Source organism: Taeniopygia guttata, chromosome 18 (assembly GCF_048771995.1).
Source record: "Taeniopygia guttata chromosome 18, bTaeGut7.mat, whole genome shotgun sequence".
Classification (NCBI taxonomy): domain Eukaryota; kingdom Metazoa; phylum Chordata; class Aves; order Passeriformes; family Estrildidae; genus Taeniopygia; species Taeniopygia guttata.
In genome coordinates this window covers 9,611,531-9,635,873 of record NC_133043.1, presented here as the reverse complement: position 1 = coordinate 9,635,873, position 24,343 = coordinate 9,611,531, and the positions used below count along the sequence as shown (strand labels likewise).

At 44.4% G+C, this 24,343-nt stretch overlaps 1 protein-coding gene and 1 long non-coding RNA gene across 5 annotated transcripts; both read left to right on the top strand.

Moving 5' to 3' along the window:
* The first annotated feature begins 139 nt into the window (after positions 1-139).
* Positions 140-17,005, top strand: LOC121470879 (uncharacterized). Of its 3 annotated transcripts, XR_012058575.1 has the most exons (4): positions 140-1,046; positions 6,381-6,640; positions 8,054-10,397; positions 11,222-17,005. It is a non-coding gene; the product is annotated as an uncharacterized lncRNA (long non-coding RNA). The 3 variants fall into 3 exon arrangements; XR_012058574.1 differs by having other exon boundaries at positions 140-316; positions 8,054-17,005; XR_012058573.1 differs by having other exon boundaries at positions 8,054-17,005.
* A 2,622-nt stretch (positions 17,006-19,627) lies between these two features.
* On the top strand, positions 19,628-24,136 carry TOB1 (transducer of ERBB2, 1). Of its 2 annotated transcripts, none has more exons than XM_002198125.6 (2): positions 19,628-19,767; positions 22,207-24,136. In XM_002198125.6, exon 2 carries the CDS (start codon positions 22,344-22,346, stop codon positions 23,313-23,315), a length of 972 nt encoding a protein of 323 aa, XP_002198161.1. In that variant the 5' UTR covers positions 19,628-19,767; positions 22,207-22,343; the 3' UTR covers positions 23,316-24,136. The 2 variants fall into 2 exon arrangements, with proteins under 2 accessions (XP_002198161.1, XP_030143099.1); XM_030287239.4 differs by lacking the exon at positions 19,628-19,767 and adding an exon at positions 20,347-20,572.
* Positions 24,137-24,343: the final 207 nt, after the last annotated feature.

The window sequence follows — 24,343 nt, the reverse complement described above, 5'->3', positions numbered from 1 at the left end:
AGATCTCAAAGTTCTGCTGCATGAAGGAGTTGGCTCTCTGCAAGTGTCACAAGCTGACTGCCTTGGGTTTGAGGTACATGCTTTGGGACACCTGAAATCTGATTGCTTGAGGTGCCAAGAGCCCGACAGTGATCCAGTGGAAGTCAAGAAAATCAGGTTCCAGGCTTCTTCAGAGCACCACCTAGAAGTTCAGATTTTCAAAGTTAACAGTGATGGCAGAATACAAAATAACAGCAAATCTGTGATAGAGGTGGGAACAAAATCTAGACTGTTTTACCTGCCACGTGTGTAATACCTGGCGCTCATCTGCAGAGGGGTGAGTAATCTGGCTTTGTACATCATTAGTAAGGGACATGTCTGTAAACATTGTCATCATGTTCTCCGCTGGTCCCAGATATTTCCTGTTATTGAGGCAAATGAGAAATTAATGTGAATTTTCCTTCAGCCTACTAATTCTGCATCCCCTTTGCAAATATTAATTCAAATGCAAAATCTGAGCCTGGGTCTGAGCCTCCCCTGTTCTCCACACAGTTCATGCACAGGGTTCCTGCTCAGGCACATTTGTTACCTACGTGATCCTCATCCATCACCGGGATTGTAATTGTGAGGGGTGGAAAATTTTCTTCTCACTATTTGGAAGGAAAAAGGACCTTACAAAGAATTTATAAGCTTCTTCAGCTAAGTTAATTATTCAGGAAAGGGTATTTTTCACTGCAAGGGGCATAGGCAAGCGGATTCCATTCATAGCTCAAATGCCAAACGATTTAAGCACCTTTGGTTTTAGTGACTTATTTAATTAATACTAGGGTGGTGGAGGAGGGGTGGTAGTGTTTTGGGTCTTTTTTTTTTTTTTCCTTTAATGCTTTTTCCTGTTGGGCAGAACGCTGCTCCCTTTTCGTCACAGCCTGGATAATGAATTGCAGTGTACAAAGCCAGTCACACAATACGCAGCAGCGGCAGCGCGGAGCAAGAATCTTTGGGAAGAGTTTCCATAGAAACATTGACGTCCTCCTGGTGAACAGGACACTGAGTTCCTTCAATGGGAGGTATGGGGTTTTAAAGGAGCAGTGAGGTGGCAGGAAGCCAAGCCAGCAGAGCTATGACTCTGCATGTCCCAGCAGAATAGAGGATTGGAGCTGGTGGGAGGGGAAGAAAAAAAAAAATTACCCAATTACCCTGGCAGTATCAAAACGTCAGATTTGATGGTTGCTGCTTGAACAGCACTGTACAGAGCCTGGTAAGGAATTAAACTGCTGACCACAACGTATGTGAGACCTGGCAGCCAAAAATCATAAATACTCCAGGCTGTGAACTAGCAGCTTCTAAAAAATCTTGTCAGATTTTGCCACAGACTTCATCCCCAGAAGCCTTAAATTCAGCACAAATCAGCATGATGCAGGCACAAGCCTCCCAGGGATGAGTAAGGTTGCACTCTCCCCTTCCCTGCTTGTCTTGGAATGAGACAAGTGCTTTGCTAATGTTCCAGCTCTGTGTTTTAAATAGCCCTGTGTCTACCCAGCTAAATAGTGGCAGAGTAGCCCTGTCTGGAAGAAGGCTGTTTCTAGAAGGAAAACAGTCAGAGGAAATGTTTTTGCCAGAAACCTCGGAAATCATACAAAACAAAAAGGCAGTATGTGAAAGAATTCGCTGCTGAGTGCTCCCCAGTGTTTTTGTTCAGGCTCACAAAATGCTTCTTTTTGGAGCAATTTCCAGATAAGACCAATGAAGGTGACAGGGTCCCTTCTTGGAAAGAGTGTGACCCACCCCAGGGCCCATCTGATGCCAGGTGTGCTGTCCAGAGGGGGGTTCTGGCTCTGGGGTGACAGTAACTCAGCCTGAGGAAGTGAGCAGCCCTCTGACCCAACAGGGTCGCTCTCAGCCTCCGTGGTTCCCTCCAGCTCTGACTGAGCTGTATATCTCTAGCACAATTCAGATGACACTCTGAGGTACCTGAATGTATTTCAGCATCTTACGTGTGTCACTCTCCCAAACAGACTCATAAAATGGCTTGGGCTGGGAGGGACCTTAACACTCATCCAGTTCCAACCCCCTGCCATGGGCAGGGATGCCTTCCACCAGACCAGGTCGCTCCAAGCTGGCCTGGAATACTTCCAGGGATGGGGCAGCCACAGCTTTTCTGGGCAATCCATGCCAGGACATCACCAGCCTCACTGGGAAGAATTTCTTCTTTGTACCTAATTTAACCTGCTCTCTCTGTCAGCTTTAAAAATACCAAAGACCCAAACACCTTCTTGCGGTGAGTGACATGAGGTGAGGAGCACCCATTGCAGCTCTTTCTCTATTTCTCTCCAGTGCTGGTATCTCAGGGGTGATTTGTTGTTCACCCAGCAAATCCCTGTGGTATGGAGTTTCCTCTGAGCAGGTGAACTGGTGGGAAGTCGTGCTCTGCTGGGACAACAGGAGCAAGGAGGGAACTTTGCCCCATGCAGGTGCTGTGGTCTAGAGCCAGCCTTGTCCTCTCTGCAAGAGAGCTGCTGTTATTCAGAAGTACCTTGCAGGTTTCCACACATCTGTTTCTTGCTCAAATCCCCCCAGAGTGATTATCAAGAAATACAAGGCATGCACAGCCCCATTACAGCTGAGTGGGAGCCCCGGGTCCCCTGCACCTTCTGTAGTCTGCTCCAGACAGTTTTCAAAGGCCAACCACTGCAGTGTGGCTGCTGACCTTAATCCCTGTCCTTTGCAATGCTCAGGGACTGTGGCTATTTATACTGCTCTTATTGCAATGCCGAAAACTCTGCTGAGAGTGAAATTATTTCAAATCTATATGGGTATGATGCCACATGAAGTTCTGGTTTGTAATTTCATAGCAAAGACATCCATTTATTAAATGGGCTCCAGATAGGGTGTTTGATACAGAATATGGCATTGATCTATTTGCAGAATGTTTGGAAGAAGATCATTTTGGTTCAACCTGTTCAGCAAGATTCACTGAGACACAGACAGAAAAATCAGCAAGTCAGAGGATCTCAAAAGAAATGTCTTGAGTTCCAGGGACTTATTCAGATTGTTTCACAGGATGATAATATGAATTGCTTTAAAGAGAATAGGAAGAGAGGGTAAAACAGATGTCCATCTTCCTGAGGAGTACATAACTTTTTCATCCTTTTGTCCCAGTGTTGATTTAACCCTGTTTTGTGGATGCAGAAGACTTAGAAGTAAGGACCCATGTAGAATGAGGGATATTTTGCTTGAGCACTTTGTCATTATTTACAGCTTAGGGGAATTTGAAATCTCACTGTTCTTTCTTGATTAACATACCTTTATAAGGTGTTCAGCTAGCATTACAATGAACTTGATTGCAGCAATGCCTTGAGGGTTCTCTACTGGCTCATGCTTGGTGGAGAATTCCTGCAAATGTCTCTGCATGCTGCTTAGAACTTGTGTTTGGCTTAAAACAGTAGACAGGCAGTTCCCTTTTCATATCTTGTAGTCAAGAGCTGCCAAAGATATGTCGATGTTTATATTCAGGCACTTCTATTCAGAGGAAGCATCGGTGCCCTGCTCACTGGCTAAATGGGGAAAGTCTCCCTCTGCACCTGAGCCTATTCCCTTTGGGTGGATCTTCTGGAAAACTGCAAGAGGAAGCACAGCCAGCAAACACTTTGCAAATCCTCTACCCAGACGCACTGCTGCTCCTGGACTAGAGCCTGTGCAAACAGCAGGGAAATTTTATTTCCTGTGATACATCCTTTGAGCTCTCCTTCCAGCAGATCCTGCTTCTTTTTCACATCAGCTCCTCTGCTGAATCTAGGACACGGAAGATGCTCAGTCCTGCCTTCTGGGCTCTCCTTCATCAGATTTACAATGGTTTTGTGCTCCAACAGTAATCACAAGCTGCTCGCATTAAATGCCACACTATTGAAAACTCTTTCCAAAGGCTCAGAGTCTTTGATCGTTCCTTGTAATAGCAGAAAACAAAGTATTTCTTTCAATAATGAAAAATGAATTCCCACTTTATCCTTCAAAATGGTGGTGGATTTCTGTGCCTTAGATGTTATATAAGCCCATTGCAGTGGTCATTTTGAACAACTAAACTTCCTATAAACAGCTGAAATTTCCAAGGTGAGGACCCCATCGTTGCAAACACTGCCTTGGAGAGTGAGAGCACGTGCTGAAGAACAACAAAAACAAGAACAGATTTTTTTTAAAGATGGGAATTTGATACCAAAAATTAAGCATGGCCATAACAATTACAGCCATCTAGTGGGCAATTTAAAAAAAATTTAAATAACATTGATATTAAATTTCACTAGTAAAATATTTGTAAATGAGAGAGGTCTAGCATGTAACCTGGAGAGCAGTTTTCACTGTTTTGTTGTTGTTCTTTCTTTAACCTATTCTTCAGAAATACAGAAAATCTCAAATATTTTCCTTCTTCCATTGTAGTCTACAAATATTAGGAGAATTAGATCTCACCTGGTGCTACTGTTTTAATGAGGGACTTGCTGAGAGCATCCAACCAAGTGTGTCATTGCTCACACTGCAGCTGAAGGGACAGGACTGAATTTTTTAACAGAGATTTCCTTTCTCCAACTGGTACATTAAACTTTAAAGTTAGATATATGACAACACAAGCTTTAAGTTAAGTAGTTGGCAACAAATCAACAGGCTTCACAGCGTGATTAAGGATCTCTTTCTGCAGACGCTTTGTACATATTCTTTTGGCTCTTGATGTCATCCATCGTTACAGGAGCTCCTCGGGTTTCACAGGGTATTTCATGTTGATAGGATCTCTAATCAATTTCCACTGAAAAAGCAAATTGGAAAGTAAGCATTTCAGCTGAATCTTTGCATATCAGAAGGAAGAAAAAGTACATTCTTTCATTTATCTTACTTTTATATGGAGCATGTGGGCTGAAACACTGAACTTCAGATCTGAATTCCAAAAGCTCCAAAGCTTTTTGATTTAGCCCGTAATAAAACCTGCACTGGGATTTCATAACAATACTTTTTAATCCACCTCCAAGAAGGGATAAGATCCTCTGTGAAAGGGCTTGCTCTGTTAGAAGGTTTTGTTTTGGTTTTTATTTTCTTCAAACTTAGTCATCTGTATTCAAGATTTTACATACATATTTACAGAACAAACAAACCTTCTCAGAATAATTTCCGCAGGCTTTTGATGGCATGCCTCAAAGTGGGAGAACAGGCTATAGGCTCTCTTAACTCTGTGACAAGAAATAACTGGCTGTGAATTTTGGAAGTCCTCTCTGGCATGTGTTCAAGCTGGTATTAATGCAACCCACCCCATGCTAATCTCCTGAGTCACCCCAGATGGCAGCTCCCAACACTCATCCCAGTGCTGGCCTTCCCTAGGAAGAAAACAAAGCAGCTCCTCCCTTCCTTCCTGACACCTCACATGCCCCAACAGCTGCTGGACAGGGGCATCTTCTGTGTTTTCAAGTGTTTCATTTGGGGAGTGAGGCTGTGCCAGTGATCTTCACAAGGTGTTTGCAGCATTAAAATTGGTCTCAGCTCCAGGCACAGAGTGTCCTTCAGCCAGTCCTGGTGGTTTCACGTTCAGGGCATGAAAACCTCTGTGCAGCAAGTATGTCAGATTCTCCTTCTGACTCTGGTGCAAATCTCTTTGAAGACAGATATATGTCAATTGTAGCATCATGTTGCTTCTAGGTTCTATATATATTTATAGGACTCTGTGGTCTTTTCCAACTCAGGATACCCTATGATTCTATGGTATTTGTGTATTTATATATTATTTCTGTAGTGTATAATTACCCAAGTAACCACTATCCAGATGCAGGCAACATTTACAAATGAAAATGTTGTTTAAATACCACAGTCCTGCAGAATCTTGTGTGTTGGAGGAAATCTCATCCCACATTTGTTTGTGCCAGTTCCAGGAGGTTTTTTATTCCTTGTCCTGAAGGTGAGATGTGAGGACTGAAGGGCAGAGGCTATGCTGCTCTAACTATGAATTTCTTGACCTCTGACAGTTTTAGTTTTTTTAATCACAGCCTTTTCTAAGAACAGGCTGTGCAGCACAACTTGCCATATAAAATCCTGGATAGAAATGGAGCTGGATTTGTGATGCAGTTACTGGTATTTCATTAACCTTTATCTTGACAAGTGGAAATAACACGCAGTGATTCAGGGGAAATTTTTCACTTGCAGAAAAAAATTGTGCCAAAAGAAAGCAAGTGGGCTACAAATTAATAAATACAAATCTCAATAGCAGGAATCAACTTCCAGCTGGAGTTGGCTGCTTGTCTGTGTTTTGGATGCATCAAGGCTGTTGTGATGATGCTCTGCAGGGCATGACACAGCCTGCAGGAGCCTGTGGGTGACCTCAGCCAGCCTCAGGGCCCCCTCCAGCCTCCCTCTTCTGTTTTTCCCCCCAGATGAAGACCTGGGCTTCGAGGATTGTCCATCCTAACCATGGGCTCTCCATGCTGTGGTGTTTCTTCAGCCTTGTGTCTTCACTGGGCTCAGCTGCTCGGCAAAAAGGCTGCTTATACTCATGGTCCTGTTGATGTGGATGTGCAACCACCAACACTCCAAAACCCCAGGGAGAACCTTTTTTAGGAGGACCTGAACAAAATACAGCCCTCCTACAATGGCAGCTCAGTGGTGGCCAGCAGGCTATCCTGGAGGAGAGCTGGTGAGTAATAAAAATAACTGATGTTTTTCCTAGTGAAAACCAGCCTGACTCACTTCTATTTTGTTTCTTTTATTGTTATTTGTATTGCTGTGACGGCAGACAGCAGATCTCAGTTATTGAGTCCAGCGTTTTATCACCATATAATAGGACAAAGTGCCTGCAGAAATGCTTCCAGACTAAATCAGTAGGAGGCAAAAAAGAAAAGGTTAAATCACTTGCTCACTGCTGCCCTATAATTCAGGGCTGCCCTACTCCTCACTAAGCACCTTCACTCACCCATGGTGGCATTTTTTCCTGCTACTTTTGCCTTGCTCTAAGCCAAGGTTCATAGATGGTCAATAGCATTTGTTTTGCAAATAAAAGATCCACTTGGCACGTGTATTTCGGGAGCTGTCGTGCTCCAGGGGGAGCACTTGCTACCGGCAGGGGCTGCTCAGATCTGAAGCTTTTTATTGAGATACTGCTCTGAGGCACCAGAAGAACAAAACGTGCAGTGGTGACCCCATGCCATTCTCTCTGCTGTGCCATCCTCCAGTGAGCAGCACAGTCCTGTACAATCAATTCCTCTGGTAGATGAAGTCAGGATCTCTTTGTGGGCAGGTATGCCATGGAAAATGTCTCTCTAGAGCTGGTATCTTCCAGGGATAATGTCTATCTCAAGCCAATGTCTAGTACAGGATGAGTTTCCTACTGCTTGAAATACACATCAGCCTCTCAAGGCCTTTGCAGCCTCTGGGTGCTGCTGGTGCTGGCAGCAGTTGTACCCACCACTGCACCCACCAAACAGAAGAGATCCCACAGGGCTCAACAAAATATCAGGGCCTGGATCCATGCATCAACTGAAGCAGAATAATTCCCAGATCCAGAGAGAAAAGCACAAACAAAGAGAACCTAGAAGTCGAAGAGATGAAAGCTGGCTGGGAGACCAATGAAGAAAAGGTCTGAGATTTAATAGAGCTGAGTAGGATGGGACTTGGCATAGAGAGAAGCTATTAGGAACAGTAGTGAAAAACAGAATTTGCAGATAGTGAGAGGGGAGAACAGCTGAAAGAGGAGGCTGGGAGGAAAGCAGGTAAAGGGGTGTAAATTTTGGCTTGTGTGTACCAGTACTGCAGCCACAGCACTGCAAGATGTGGTGTAGCAGGGGAAAAGCCAGACAGTCCCAGAGGATCTGCAGAAAGCAAAGCTGCTCTAGGGGGACAGAAGTGGTGGTGACGCTGAGAATGGGCACTCCTGCTCTCCTGCTGCTCCAAGGCTGTGTCCTGGCCCAAGAGTTGGAGGCAGTTTTTCTGGCTTTGTTTTGGGGGGTTTGGTGGGAGTTTTTTTGTTTGTTTGTTGTGATTTTCTTTTTATTATTGTTGTTGTTTCAAGGGGATTTTGGTGTGTTTTATTGTATTTTCTTTTTTAAGGCAGATTCCAGATGGGCTCTGCAGTGGCAGCTCTAACTCCTGCTCCAAGTTGCTGCCCCTGGGCTTTCCAAGCACCCCAGGGCTTGCTGAGAATGACCCTAGAACTGAACTAAGCCTGTGCCAAGTGCCACCTCTGTGACAGTGGCTTGGACTCACCATGACAGAGGTGTTGGTGACTCTCTGCTGGTCTGACCCACCATGGTCAGGGTATCCCAAGCTAGCACCCGGGATCAGCCTTCAGCACCCAGCAGCAGCCTAGGAGGTGGGCAGAGGGGTGAGTGTTTGTTTGCACTCATCTCAGCTCACATCTTGGCTTGGGAAGGCATGCCTGGCATTCTGGTCAGTGATGACTGACTCTTGAAGTAAATAATCAGCCATTCTGGAGGGCTGTGCCTATGTTTTAGGAGAATTATTGCTTTCTTCCAGCCTCAGCTGCGTACAAATGAATTGCTTCTCTTTATGAGGAATTCTTATCTCCATCTGTCAGTCATATTGTCTCAGTGGGGAAAAAATCCCCAAGCCCTGTCATATCAGAAAATGAGAAAATTATCAATATCTAGAGTGTATGTGAACAACAGGAGCTCTTTCTTCATTTGGGAGAATGAATCTTGATTGTAATGTCTCATAAATGTTAGTGGCTTCTCAGACTTTTGAAAATGTTAATAATCCTGAGGTACCAAAATACTTTGTCTTGGACTTCTCCATATTAAAAACATTGTCTTGCTCTCTGCAGCCATCTCCAAGTGTCTCAGAGATGAGTGGTCCTAAACATTGCTTTATGCATTCAGGAAGCAGAGGCAGGATTAATACATTCATGCAAACACAACAGGCTCTGATGATTGCCTGTGTATCAAGAGTCAGCATCCAGCTCTGGTGCCTAAGATCAGCTTAATAAATACTATCAACTTCTGCCAAGCATAGGAATAGAAAAAAATATGTCAATAGCTGTTGCTTTGAATAGGAATCCTTGAATAAAGGAAATCTCTCTTCTTCAGATTTCCACTGGCCTTGTTACGCTGCCTTGGGGAGAGAGAAGGGGGCACAGAGGAGACAGCCCAAGTGCTGCAGCTGGGCTATGAGGGGGTCCCGTCAGTCCCAGGGAGGATACCCCACCCCTCTGCATCACAGGGTGTCTGAGCCAGTCTGGGTCCTTCCTCCCCCGAAGAGCAGCCACTGACACCACCTGCTGCCCCTCGGGGGGAAGGTGGATGTTCAGGTGAGTGGGCTCAGCCTCCCATCCTCCTCTCCTAGAGCCACACATGCATCCATCCCTGTGTTGCCCAGGGTCACTAAATCAACTCTTTGTTGCCGCCTTCAGAAAAGCTGATTTTGGCATCAGCTCCCAGTGGGAAACCTGTGAACAGCTCCTTCTCCCTCAGGCTGTCTCAGACTCCAGCAGAGCCCAGCTCCTGTGGCTGCACACAGGTCTGTCCCTCTGCTTTGGGCTGTCACTCATGAACATGTTCCTTCACATGCTCCAGGGCAGCCGAAGCAGCCAAGGCTGCCACATGCTGCCATATCCCCAGGCATGCAGAAGGGAGGTTTAATTCAGATCCAAGCTTTATTAAAGCTGCCTGGAACCACAGGTTTGAGTCCTGGCCCCACTGAAGCTGGCTGAGGGCTCAAGTGGAAGAACGTGGCAGAACTCGCTACTTGTCCAGGCACTCCTGTGGTAGGACTCACAATTACACCTGAATCTGTTCTGCTGTTTTCCTTTTCAAATATCTGTCCCTTTTGTTTTTATGAGTCATCAACTGTTTTATTTCCCTGGCAGATTAGATTGTTCCTCTCGCTGTAGCTTTGGGCTTTTGCAGCAGAATGGGACCCAGGAGACCTGAGCATGGAGCATTGGGATCGAAGATACAGTAGAACATTACTGTTCTACTGTGGGCAGCTGGTGCTCAGCAGACACCACGAGTCACTTAAAATGTCTTTTTTTGGCCATTGCTTGGTTAAAGGTGGTACCTGCAGCTTGAACAACAGGCAGAAGCAGGGTATAGCACTGGTGGGCTGTCATGGGGTGCAAGGTGAATTTCAGTGTGGGAAGCCAGAGGCAGCACATTTGCCTAGCATGTCCTTCCAGGCAGTCCATTAGCTGAGATCCCACGGAGCCACACAAATGATGTTTATTGCATTTCTTTGGGCCCACACTGGGGACGTTTATTTAAATGATTTGGTGGGGGAAACGATGGATGTTGGCAGGGCTTTGGGATCCAGCCATGAAGAGATGGAGCTGTGGGAGAGCTGCTCCTGGAGAGAGGTCCAGCCCACCCACACGGGGCTCTCCTTCCTCCTGCATCAAGGTGTGCTGAACCTGAGGAGAGGTTTCCAAACCTTCTTTGAGTCAGGTAGGTTATTTCTGGGATTCTCAGACTGGATGCAAGTGGTGCACTGCCCAGCTCACAGATCAGTGTCCCCATTGCCTGGGGACTCCCTTTCCATCCCATCTGGGCGTTGTGTTGTGCTCCCTCTGCTCTTCAGAGAGCAGAGCACAAGAAACAGGCTGCTTTCAGACACTTCAGAAACTGCTTTTTCAAAGCTTGTGGTGCTGTTCCAAAGGGAGTTTCTTTTTGCATGCACCAGTCTTGCTTCTGTTTATTTCTAGCAGACTTATTTATACCTGCAAGATTTCTTTGTTTCATTAAAAGACTCCTTGATCTAAACTTTAAAGGATTTGTTTTCAGAGAGATTGAAGTCAACCTAATGTCTGGCACCCCTAAAGTTTTCTTACATCTTCAGGTAAACCTGGAAAAGACATTTTGTGGCAGAGTAGTAAACTATGGTGACTAGGTTAAAGTGGAGCTGGCCATGAATTCTTGGGTACTAATACATGCCTATCATCCAGGCTTCTTAATTACTATTTTCCAAGAGGTGAAACAATGTTGACAGAGCTTGCACTATCAGATGCAAGTCAAGGTAAAACCCTGTGCCAACAGCAAGCATGGAAAATTACATCCCATTGCCCAGCAACTCACAGTCGAGCAAGTAAAATATGATTTGCACAACTGAGCAGAGGCATTGTCAGGGTGGATTCTAACCCAGCTTTAGATCAACTCTAAATTCTAGATTTACTCCTCCTTACCAATTTAAGGTGTTTTTTTTACAATGAATTTTATTCTTAAGGGATTGTCTCTGGAAATGCATTTCAACTCAATTTCTTTTTATTCTACAGAAGGAAACTCTTGAAGAAAATATCATCCAACTCAGAAGAGAATTTCCAGGGAGCAGATCTCCTGGTGAAGGAACAATTGCATTACTATATCTCTGGGGCTGGAGATAAATGGGCTTTATTCTCTTTGAGGTAAACCATTTATCAGACAACAAAAGTTACAATTCCTGCCAAGGAACAAGGTGGGCTGTGCAGCAACAAGTGCTTCTGGAGAATCTAAGTCCGATGCATGTGCTGAAGTCACTCTTTATTTTCTGATATGAAACCAGTTCCACATATAAAGGAAATAAATTTCAGCCTCTTCCTTACTCAGTTTTCAACAGTTGCTCAATAGTTCAGCCAGCCAGAAAGGAGATATTCATAGATAACTGGAAACAAAACCAATTTCTGCCACTTCCATGACTGGTTTCACTCCCAGATCCTCCAGCTCAGGGCTGGCATCTTTCGCAAATCCTCATAGGCAAGATTGCTGGTTAATAATTGCTGTAATTCATTTAGGTCATAGCCCTTCTTCTTCTCTTTCTTTTCACTACCTGAGGGAGAGCTGAAACAGAGATCATCCCAGGCACAAGTGTTGGTTTAACTTACTGCCACAGTCAGCTAAATCTGAGCTCTCTGCCCAGTATCCGTGGCTCAGTTCACCTCAGGTCTCTGGCATTGCTTCTTACAATTGCCCTTCTTATATTTAAATTTCAAAACCTGAGAATTCTTCTAGTTTTAAGCATAATCACACTGTTATACCTCCAAATGAGTATGAGGCTATTTTCAAGATTAAAAAAAAAATCCATTTAAAATACTTAGGTCTGTATTTTCTTGCTTATGTATGCAGGTAGTTTTATGAAAAGTTTATTCTGAGAAGTGTCATGTGTGTATGCAGTCTTGGATTAGACTGAAATGAAATTGTGAGAATTTATGGAAAAGCTTTTTGTGAGAAAACATTCTCAGCTATATAGCCTTAGAAACTAGAAAGTTAGAGTTGGAGCTATGAATATGGAGAGCCAGGAGTTGGAATAATCTCAAGGGAGGCAACTGCACCAGCCAGGATGAAAGATGAGTTTCAGCAGAAAATTGATCAAGATAACGAAGCAGGGGGAAGATGTCTTGTGACAGCAGCTGGATTTGTAGCATCTAGCCTCAAACAGGAGCATGAAACATAAGTTTGCTTGGAGGAGGAAAAAATCAATCAAGAGATTTCACATAGGATTGTGAGACTATAGAAAGCTCCAAGGCACCCTGGAACACTGCACCATTTACCCTAATCAGGGGGTGAGTCAGCACTCAATTATACTCAGGCAATTTTATATTCAGTTTTTTATGCGTTGGCGACAAAGCAATTTAGATAATATGGTCACACAGCAGAATCACTTTCTTTAGAAATCTGAGTTCCATTAGCTACAATAAAAAGTATGTCACTCCAAGTGCTCATTTCCCAGCATGGAAGAAAATCGTCATATGGGATCAAGCAGAAATCTCTTCTTCCCATTGCCAAACTCAATGTAATTGTGTGACATGGCTGTTTTATCCCTGCTTCTGAAGATCTTTGCTACAGCTGCTCTTGAGACTGCACAGATCCACTGCTGTGTGCAGGGAATGTCTGAAGTCTTTGCATTAATAATAGCACATGAGATAATGGCTCCTACTGGGATGTGTGTTCTAGGGAAAACATTCTGTTCTCATGAAGCGGGTCATATACATGTAGGTACACAAGGGTGGCTCCCTCACAGGGTAAAGAGTTGTGACCTGTGAAACAGAAGAATCTCTGTGAAATTGTGTTATTGGCAAGTCCCATGAGCACTGTCCTGGGGGATTTCAAGTTGTGGCTTTATGCAGCCTTTAGACATCAGTTCAGAAAAGACGTTATGCTGACATGACCTTTTGCTTAATCTTTTAAGGCATTTATTATATTATGTTGGGAATTACACCTTTAGGAATCAGAAGTTGGAGAGGAAATGGGTGATTTACTGTTTGAGTGATCATTTCAATGCCAGTGACAGACTGAGTCTCCCATGAACTGTTCTTTACATCAACAGGATGCACAACCTGTGTAAAATCTACTATGTATGTGTCAGGAGCAAACACACAGCTTGAATCTTCATTCCCTTCCATTATTCCTGTCCCTGTGACTCAATGGACTTTAATAGGAGTTGAGTAAGGACCAGATCTGTAGCACAGCAAGCTCAAAGAGAATTTTCCATTGAATTTTTTTCCCCCATAGATAATACCCTTAAAGATTCAGGGTCAAACCTTCCACTGTCATATCCTGACATCTTTCCACTCAACTAGCTCTTCATGTCTGAACAAGTACTGGGTTCCTGTTCAGCTGAAAAGAAAAAAACCCTTGTTGGGTTTTGTTTGGTTGGTTTTTTGTTTGTTTTTAATGCAGATATTTTCATGATCTTCTCATGAGGACAATTTTCTGACTGTATTTATCAAGACACAGACATTTGAACTCATTTACTTTGAAGTCACCGTCACTCACACTGTCCCAGCGTGACAGCACAGCAGGTTAACTCAGCACTTCTCAAATCAGACTGCCTTCAGCCCCAGTATCAACACCTCTAACCAGAGCCTTTGCTAAAGGTGATATTCTGTCACCTGGTAGTCACTAATTGAACTCTCCAAGCCCTGTGCTCAGAATAAAACACTGTTACTGATAGGAATAGCATGCAGAAAGGCATAAGAAACCCAGTCAACAGCCACAGCTCCAGAGAAGAGGGATTGCCTGAAAGCTTAAAATAAGGATGGCTTCTTACTGCACTGTTCTTGGTTGTTTTAATTCTTAGGCAAGAACCAAGGGTGATCTTCAGGGGATGTTAAAATTATATTTTGTTCTGGATTTTATTGCAAAAAATTGAGGCACCTTCCAATCTGGATAATAAATTGACAATGCATGGAAGCATCCTTCCTCCCCTTCTCATTCAAGGTGCATCTACATCACTTTGTTGAAGACCTGGAAAACAGTGAAGGCTTCACTGATCCTTGCCAAGTGAACAAAAAGCATTGCTGGGAGAGCCAAAGGGTGCAGATTTGGATTAGAGGGCATTGTGGTTAGTCAGGAAAGGTGGTGTTGGCTGGATTTTTGCCTAAATAGAGTTTCCATTTATTTCAAAAAGAGACCCCTGTTAGTTCTCAGATGATATTATTTTTACCCTAGATGATGATAATCAGAATGAAAAAAAAAAGTAGCAGAATTTTTGTATTTATTGGACCGTTTTGGTAAACAACCACCACTCTATTGCTCTTTCTTTCATTTTAAATGGACTGAATGAAAGCTATTTCTTTGTACAGACGTTTTTCCCCCATTTACTACCTAGTTTTTTCACATTCAGTATCTCTCTTGAATAAGACTGAACAGTTTTCCTGGAATTCCATTTTCAGGAAAACAAATATTTACTTGCCTTCCTGGAAAATGCTAAGTACACAAAATTCTTCAGTAAATTCCTAGTGAGATGTTTTTAAGCTACCTTCATCTACTCAGAGATTGAAAAGGCAAAAGACCAGCCCTTCATCTTCAGTGTTTATTTTTGATCCCCATGAAAGTACTGACAGTTTTAAAAGCAGCTTTCTGTCTCTTTAAAACTGTTTATGAATCATTGTTTGGAATGAGCCTAGTAAAGCACTTGAAGCTGATTAACTTAGAAGTTCCATGGCTATCGGCTAGGACAGTCCTCACCTCATAATTTTATCTATTAACAGATACTGCACAACTAACTGACATTAAACTGGCAGGTTCCCAGCGCAAAGGTGAACTTGAGTAAAAAATTATATTGGATTTTAATAAAACTTTCTTCAAAGGTCAACCTCTGTAATGTATTAAATCAATCTTCCTTCCTCCTTCTTCAGCCCATTTCTTCACAGCTATAGGAAATTCTGATGCTCATAAAATATTTCCCATTCCCTCTCCCTCTTTTTACAGTTTGCCTGTACTTGTGACCATTACTTTTCACAGCAGTTTTAGATTACTTACTCCTCTTTTTTACTTCACTCTTTTTTACTGGCCTTCTCAGAATCTATACCCCATTCTGAAAATGTCGCTTATCAAGCTCCTCTTCAAGAGCAGATCCTACCTTATACCATCTTCAGGCAAAACAAACAACCCACATTTTTACTTGAGGTTTCATCCTTGAAGCTGGATGAAACTTTGAGAAGAAAAAAGCTTTGGTGCAAAATCTTTATTTCTCCTGATTTTATTTCTCCTTCTTACCCAAAAGCTGCTTTCTGTGTCTTGCTTGGGATTCTATCAACTTATTCTAGGTAAGCTATAATATTGGTAGCATTCCACTTAGGAGAGGGTGATGTCCTTGTGAGCTCTGAGCTCTAATCTCCTGCAGACCAGTTCCTTCTACTGATGTTGGCCCTGAAAAATTATATATTCACAGGATTAGAGACAAACTTGGAGCTTTCCTGGAAGGTGACCTGGGTGTTTTGCCTGAATTCCGCTCCTGCTTATTTTTTACTCCATTGAAACAACGTCACTTACAAGGTGATTTTGTGGTTTCCCACCTCAAAAAACCTTTGTGGTCAGAGAGCTTTTGGTACTGGGCAACACCTGATAGGTCCAGATCCCCTTTCTAATCAGTATTTATGGAAAAAATCACTGCTGGTGAAGTGAAATGTAAGAGAATCTACATTCCATTTCAAACTCGGTGCTAAGATATCTGCTGGAGAGCAGCCAGGCCTGGTTGCTCACACTGATGGATGGTGGGGAAAAGGAACACATGTTAAAATCAGCAAACGGATAAAATTGGGCTAGAGAGGGATGAATACAATGAGGAAAGCTTTCCAGTTTTTCAAGATCAAAGCCCTGGCTCCCACGCTAAAAGGAGAATTTTGATTCCAAATAGGAAAATGTTAAAAAAGAGACTGTACTCTATTTGGGAATGTATGATACAAAGCCTCATGTCCACCATCAGGAAAAATCCTATATATTCTGTACTTCAACATTAATTTAGCAGAGAAGAGGATTCTATGAAAAGGATGGGTAGTGGAAATTCTGAGCCTGCCTTCCTGCAGCTTTCAAATTGTTGTCCTCGTTGACATAATTAGTAAAAATTTTCTTCGTTATATATAATTGCTTTAAACAACTTTTAAAATTAACAAACTGTATTTTGGATTTGGATGTGTTGATCAATAAACAATATTAATTTAGATTTTTAAAGAGTGCTAGTTATTATTTCAGAAATCAAATTTAGATTTCTTTATCAGAAAAGAAGGTCTCTTTGTCAAGTCTGTGCAGTCTCTGCAAGGTTTTGTGGTAATGTAGTTGTTTTACAATGCAGAGATCTTAGATTTGGAGATTATTCTGCAGAGACCCAGACTGTGGAAATTGTAGTCCAGTTGCTGATGGTTGTCTGCTGGCGAATATTACAGGATCTGGCTACGAATAGGGCATGAGATCAAACCCTTCTTATTTCATATAGATTAAGAAAGTCTCCTCACTTCTAATCTCACTTCTGCCTCCTGCCCTGCTCTGAAATACTTGTGTGGATTTGCTCTGCTGGGGAGAAGACTTGTCAAGGTCTGTCAGGAGAGATGAAAATATATAGTTTTTCTTTTCTTTTAACATTAATCTTCCAGCTGAATAGAATTGGCAACATGAGTAATATTTTGCTGCTGGGGTTATTTTGTATTGATTGCATTTTTAAAGATTTTCTAGCAGGGAGGCAGACATTTTGTTATTGCTGTGTATTAATCAAAAGGGCTGAAAAACACTGCAGGCCTTACTCTGACCCTTGTGGATCAAAAATCCAGTGGAGGCTTTAAGAATAAAAATGATCCTGGATTAAACTCTGGGTTTTGGTGTTAATAATTTAACACTACTACAGTTTGGCCACCTACCTCTGACATGCCTTATGTAGACCACACTGTGATCACTGCAGTTTAAAAGTTTATTTTTTCAGACAAAAAGGATAAATCGAAACTTTCACTGGAACACTACAAGTGGGGTTGATCCTTGAAGAGGTTATTCCTGGGCCAATGACCCATCATCAACATTTAGAATCACAGAATGGTTTGGGTTGGGAGGGACCTAAAAATTGGTCTAGTTGCATTTAACACCAGATTTTTCTATAGCGTGGACTGCATGAGAAGCTTCCTTTCCATAAGCCCCAGAAAAGCACATCCCGATGTTTTACAGCTCTAAGGGATCCCATGGCTGCCTTGATTACCAACGTCTTTGCTCTGTACATTTAATTCAGTTCCCAATGCTTCTCATGTAGCACTAAAGCCATTTAAAAGAAATCTCTGCTTCTGAAACCTGGCTTTTTTTAGCAGCTCAGCAGCAGTTACCGGGTTTGTAAAGCTCCTTATGAAATCTCACCTGAAAACACTGATCTGCAGCACTGTGCAGGTTTTCCCACTTCAAAGGGAAATCTGCTGCTGCCTCCGCAGAACTGAGCAGAGCAGGAGCTGAACTGTCACCCGTGGCTGATGTCACCTGCCAATGTGTGTTTGTTGTTCCACGGAGACTCCTGAGCTCTAATGTCAAACCAAAACTAAAACAAAACAACCCCCTCTATTTGTCTTTTCACCTTTTCAGTTTAGGGAGTGTGGTATTCACATGCCCTGTGAACAGACTGAGCTCTCTCAGGAGGAATCCTCAGAGAAGCTGTGAGAGAAACAGAGAAAAGAGAATCAAAACAATTCTTATCTCATTTGTGGGATGTGGTATAGAGATTGCTTACCCAAGGTGATTGCTGAATTATATTCTAGTGTTTTAGATTCATTGACCAGTTGGATCCACTGTGTCAGGACTCTCAGGAGAATGTCATGAGTTTTCTAGTTAGTAGCTAGTATAATATAGTGTGATATAACTATAATATAATATAGTTTAATAAAGTAATTAATTAACCTTCTAAAATCATTAAAGTTCAAACATCATTCTTCCTGAGTCAGGGATCCCAACACTGATAAGGGAGTTGTTTCACTCTGTCTCTTTTTGATTAAAACAAGCACTCAGGACTCTCTTTCGGATTCCCAGAGATGCTACATTAGTTCCCAGTAGTCTCCCAGTTGCCAGTGCTTGTAATGTTACAATCTTCACATTTTATTTTCCATTTGGGGAGCATACTGACAAGTGACCCAGTTTTCACTGAAAGCATGTTCAACCCTCTAGATTTAAAACTGGGTGAGAAATACACGGGGAAATCGTAAATATTTTGAGTTTTAATCAAGACTTTCAAGTTGTTTGCAATACTGCAATTCCAGCAGCATCAACATTGATACATCTGAATAAAAACTGTTTTACAATGAATTAAGCCTTCCATCAGAAATGTTAAGCTGTGCAAAATCCTAAATATTACTCTCTTCTCTCCCTTAATATTTCAGCTTTTGGGTTACTGCCTCCCATTCTCATATATACTCTCAGCCACAAAGGGTTAAAAGTCCTGGCATTTCTTTGACTGGCACTTCCAAATTTCTCCCGGGCCCCACGTAGCGCTTATGCCAAAATGTTTTTTTTATTATACAAACAGAGCAAGAGGCGGAGCAAAAAAAAAAAAAGGAAAAAAAAAAAAAAAAAAAAGCCCTTCACAATTTGTCCTCCAGAACCGCGTCCTGCTGGCGCTGTGAGTAAAACCTGAACAGTCCTCAGGGCGCTGGAGAGCAAACCCGGGGATGTTTTACAGCACTGGGGCGGGTCCCATCCAGCGGACTCCATCCCGGTGCCCTCAAAGCCCACAGGAGGCCCCGCGGCGCTCACGGGCCGCCATCGCACCCGCGCCCGCCACCTCACGGCCTGGCCCCGCCCCTCCGCTCCCGCTGGCCAATCAGCGGCGGCCGCTCGGGCAGACAGCCAATGGCCGGGCGTTGCTACCTGTGGGGAGTATTTTTAGCCGCCGGGCGCGGCGCAGGGGGGGCGCGGGCGGTGATGTGCGGGCCCCGCTCCCCGCAGGGCCTGGGCGCTGCCAGCCGTGCGGGCGGCCCCGCCATCGCCGCTGCCGAGGCCCGCACGGGCCGCGGTGCTCATGGGAGATGTAGTTCAGCGCGCCCCCCTTTCCCTACCCGGGGGGCTGAGGGGCGCAAGGGCAGGGTTTGACGTCGGCAGTGACGTCAAACGGCGCTGCGAAGCGAGCAGCGCGTTGACGTCAGAGTGGCCCCGCGCAGCCGGGGGGCGGAGCCTCGGCCGCCGGGGGCGGGGCCAGGCGGGGGCCAATCAGCGGTGGGCGGGGCTCGGGCGGTGTGGCCGCGCGGGACGTGGGCGGGGGGCGCGGCAGTGGGCGGGGCAAGAGAGGGGATAAATAGGGGCGCGGCGGGCGGCGCTGCAGAAGCAGAGGGGGTTGCAGCTGCGGCGGCCGAGCGCGCCCGTCGTGGGGGTGTGAGCAGCGCTGCCCTCCCCCCTTTCCCTCCCCCCTTTTTTTTTCCGACCCTTCCCCCTCCCCCTTTTTTTTTTTTTTTCGATTTTTTTTTTTTCTTCTCTATCCTCTCCCCTCCCATCCTCGCCGAGAGAGCCGGCGCTCGGAGATGGGGATCGGGTGCTGAGCCGCCGCCCCCCCCCGCCCCCCGCGCTCACACCCCCGCCGGGACTGTTTGCACTACCCCCGCAGCCCTGGGTGAGTACCGGCCGTGAGGCGGGGGCTGAGGCGGCACAGCCCGGCCCCGGCCCTGGGCGGGTGTGCTGCGCCCGGTGGGTGCGGGGGCTCCTCGGGGAAGGGGCCGGGAGCGGCAGCGCGGCCGGGCCGTGAGGGCTCGCTGCCCGCGGGCCGTGAGGGCTCGCTGCCCCCGGGCCGTGAGGGCTCGCTGCCCCCGGGCCGTGAGGGCTCGCTGCCCCCGGGCCGTGGGGGCTCGCTGCCCCCGGGCCGTGAGGGCTCGCTGCCCCCGGGCCGTGAGGGCTCGCTGCCCCCGGGCCGTGAGGGCTCGCTGCCCCCGGGCCGGGAGGGCTCGCTGCCCCCGGGCCGGGAGGGCTCGCTGCCCCCGGGCCGGGAGGGCTCGCTGCCCCCGGGCCGGGAGGGCTCGCTGCCCCCGGGCCGTGAGGGCTCGCTGCCCGCGGGGAGGAGGGAGCGCTGCCCGCTGAGAAATGGGCGCTGGGCCGCTCCAGCAGCGCCGGCAGCGCCCTGCGGGACCTGCCCGGCTGTGCGCGGAGAGAGGGGCCCTGCGGCCCTGCACATATCCCCCTTCCTCTTCCTCCTTCGCTCTCTCACGGGCTCAGAAAATGCTGTTCCTCCTGCCGCTGCCGCCGGAGCTCCGGGGCTGTGAGCAGAAAGCTAATGAGAGCCGACCGCCTGGTTATGTAACTCCCGCTGCTTAAGGCTCCTGCCAGGGCGCTGCTGCTGGGCCGCGGATGGGCTCGGATCCCTCAGAAATACTGCCGGCTTGCCGTAAATACATAAAAGGAACAAGTCCGAAATGATCGAGCCAGTATGTTTGATCAGCTGCTTTTTGTACTGTGGATCCGTTTGGCGTAGAGAAATTTACAGCGTCAGCCTGGTGCGCTCTGAAAGGAACATTCCTTTCTTAAAGGACATGGGGGAAGGGAAAGAGCGCAGATGGATTAATAAATCATTTTTAAATGCCCCGTTTAACCACCCAATCAGCTTTTCGGTACTGATTGTGCCCCTTTTGTAAATATCTTCTGTTTGCCCTTGATCTTTTCCTTATCCCCACCCGGTGCTGATCCAGCAAACGTTTAAAGGTCGCCTTATCGTACACGTAGCCTTTCTAACTATTCCCATACCATGTTGGGGAGAACGCGAATGGCTTGGAAATAGGGTTCCAGACTTTAAAAGGAGATTATTTGGAACAATAAATAAAAAAGCTGCGTAGTCACATTGTTAATGTCAAAATCCCTTAACTTTGATTTCTCTAATCTTTAGTGACAGCTATGCTAAATTTTGTTCTTAGTGATGCAGTGCAGAAAAGCCCACAGTTAATTGAAATTTTAATTGAAATTCTCTTTGAGCTTTTAATGTGAGCCAAAAACAATCCCCATATTTTGTTTTATTGGAACTTTTTGACAAAGGTGTGTGGTGTGTATGTACATTTATGCCGGGATTTGTGTTAGCAGTTTGTGTGCTAATACCTGATTCTCGTCCCTTCTCTAACTTTAGATAGCTAATTTCTCTTTTGTCCTTTGTGAAGGAGTGAGGACCATAGCTAACATTAAATATAAAATAGAGTCATGGCGCAGGAGAAAGGCAATCTGCTTTGAGGCTGTCAAAAGCCCTGTTAGCCCAGGAACTTTTTGAAATCTGTTACAGACAGTGTGATACAATAATTGGGTATATAATTGCATCTTGCATCTGAAAATAGAGAATAATTTGTAGAAAGAGAAAAATTTGTGAAATAATTATCAGTCCTGGCCACCCTTCCAACAGAACATACGGGCAGTTATTCTGTATATGCTGACTGCATTTCAGAATGAACTGTTGGATGTGCACAGCGGACATTTTCTCCTCGGTTTGCATCATTTCACCCGCGCAGAGTTTAGGGAGATTTGCTTGGACTTAAAATAAATGTTGCTTCATTTTAGCTATTTGTAAGAAACTGTGTAAGGCAACTGTTAACATTAGTATAATTCTGCAGCCTACTGTTGCAGTCAATATGTTTCCAAACTTTAAAGTGATAAATGACCCTTGGACTAAGACCTTTCAGGCTAGACTAATGGTCCGGGACTAAATTTTGCAGCTGAGTACTATAAATCATCCAAATACAGGCTGGTAATTTAACCATTGACAGGCTTGGCAGTTCTGTGATGTCTTAAAAATTATCCTTGCTGCTTTATGAATAACTAAACCCAGCTCACGTGATTGGGAAGTGCCTCATGCTGTAGATGTAAACACAAGCCTGTCCTCTCTAGTGTTGTTTGTAAGTCACACTGAGTGGAGCTGACATTCTCACCTTCCGCAGGCAGGAACAGAAATAGTTTGATGCACATTTTTTCACTTAAAAAGTAACCTATTTTCTGCAGAAAGTGAAGCTAAATGAATAGGCCTCTGAGCTTGATCTTCCACTGTTCTTATTTGGATGTGTTTGCTTTTCTTTTTTTCTTAAAGGAACAAGAGCACTCAAGGTGAAGGATAATAATCAACTTGAATCAGCGTTTTCAATGAAATTTTGTTTCCCTGTGGCATCTTGAACACTTTCTTCTTTGGGTTTTGAAACAGACTTATAACTCTGTGGCACAGCAGCTATGCAGCTTGAAATCCAAGTAGCACTCAATTTTATTATTTCATATTTGTACAATAAGCTTCCCAGACGACGTGTCAACATTTTTGGTGAAGAGCTTGAAAGACTTCTGAAAAAGAAGTATGAAGGGCACTGGTATCCAGAAAAGCCATACAAAGGATCAGGGTTTAGATGTATTCATATAGGGGAGAAAGTGGACCCAGTCATAGAACAAGCATCCAAAGAGAGCGGTTTGGACATTGATGATGTTCGTGGCAACTTGCCTCAGGATCTCAGTGTTTGGATTGACCCGTTTGAGGTTTCATACCAAATCGGTGAAAAGGGACCAGTGAAAGTGCTTTACGTGGATGATAACGAAAATGGATGTGAGTTGGATAAGGAAATCAAGAACAGCTTTAACCCCGAGGCCCAGGTGTTCATGCCTATTAGTGACCCAGCATCTTCAGTGTCTAGTTCTCCTTCTCCTCCCTTCGGCCACTCAGCTGCTGTGAGCCCGACCTTCATGCCCCGCTCTACTCAGCCTTTAACCTTCACCACTGCCACATTTGCTGCCACCAAGTTTGGCTCAACCAAAATGAAGAACAGCGGCCGTGGCAACAAGGTCGCCCGCACCTCTCCCACCAACCTTGGCTTGAATGTCAATGACCTGCTGAAGCAGAAATCCCTCTCCTCCTCCATGCACTCTCTCTACGGGCTTGGCCTAGGCAGTCAGCAGCAGCAGCAGCAGAAGACTTCTGCTCTCTCTCCTAACGCAAAGGAGTTCATTTTCCCCAACATGCAGGGTCAAGGTAGTACCAGTAGCATCTTTCCTGGTGACAGCCCCCTTAACCTCAGTCCTCTCCAGTACAGTAATGCCTTTGATATGTTTGCAGCCTATGGAGGTCTAAATGAGAAGTCTTTTGTGGATGGCTTGAATTTTAGTTTAAACAACATGCAGTATTCTAACCAGCAATTCCAGCCAGTTATGGCTAACTGAAAATAAACAGAAAGTGAAATCCAAGTAAATACTATTGTACAAGTTGAAGTGCACGTACCCAAGGGTGTATCTTTTTTCCCACCTCTTGAGATTTTTTTTAAGGCTTGTAGTATGAATACGTTCAGGCTTGGTTAGATAAATACAACATGCATCATTTTTTCATTTGCCAACCAAGCACAAAATTATTTTATACTGACTGTACATTACAAAAATATACTCTCAAAAATATGGCCTCTTACAGTATTTAAGATATAGCAAGGAAGTGGCTAATTTTTTCATGTATATATATGTGTGTGCTCAGACATATATGTATATATATTAAAAAATTGGCACTAATAGGTGGGTTTATTGGTCTTTTTCTAATTGTATAATTTAATTTAGTACAAAGTTTGTAAAATATCAGAGTATATATATTGTTTCTACAACATGGTATTGCATTTATATCTTTTTACTACAGTGATCTGTGACAGCTGCAGCAGCTTCATGTTGTATTTTTTTTACTGAAATTGTAAGATATCCATCTTAAAGACATCAATTCTAAAAAAAGTAAAAAAGTTGTGTACAGAATATTCCTTAGTGGTGGAATTAAAATGTACGAAATATTTGCTTTTTTCAAAAGAAACACAAATTGTATTTTCTGTTAAAAGTTTAAAGATTTTTGCTATATATTATGGAAGAAAATGTAATCGTAAATATTAATTTTGTACCTACATTGTGCAATACTTGAAAAAAGGTATAAAAGTATTTTGAGTCAGTGTCTTACATGTTAAGAGGGACTGAAATAGTTTATATTAAGTTTGTATTAAAATTCTTTAAAATTACTTGGCTGTGGTGCTGTGTGTGTTCTTTGTGTCCTGCTGACGATCTGAGCTCTGCGTTCCTTGTGCTGGCGCTGCTGGGGATGCACCAGACTCGGGAGCAAAGGGAAGGGTGGCTGAACCTCACGTGGGGTTCCTTACCCAAAATACCCCTGACAACGTACATAACCCCATTAAGGGCTTGCCTGCAATTATTTGAAAAAATCCCAC

Coding starts and splice junctions, on each gene's coding strand:
- TOB1 (XM_002198125.6), top strand. CDS start 22,344: ATGCAGCTTGAAATCCAAGTAGCACTCAATTTTATTATTTCATATTTG.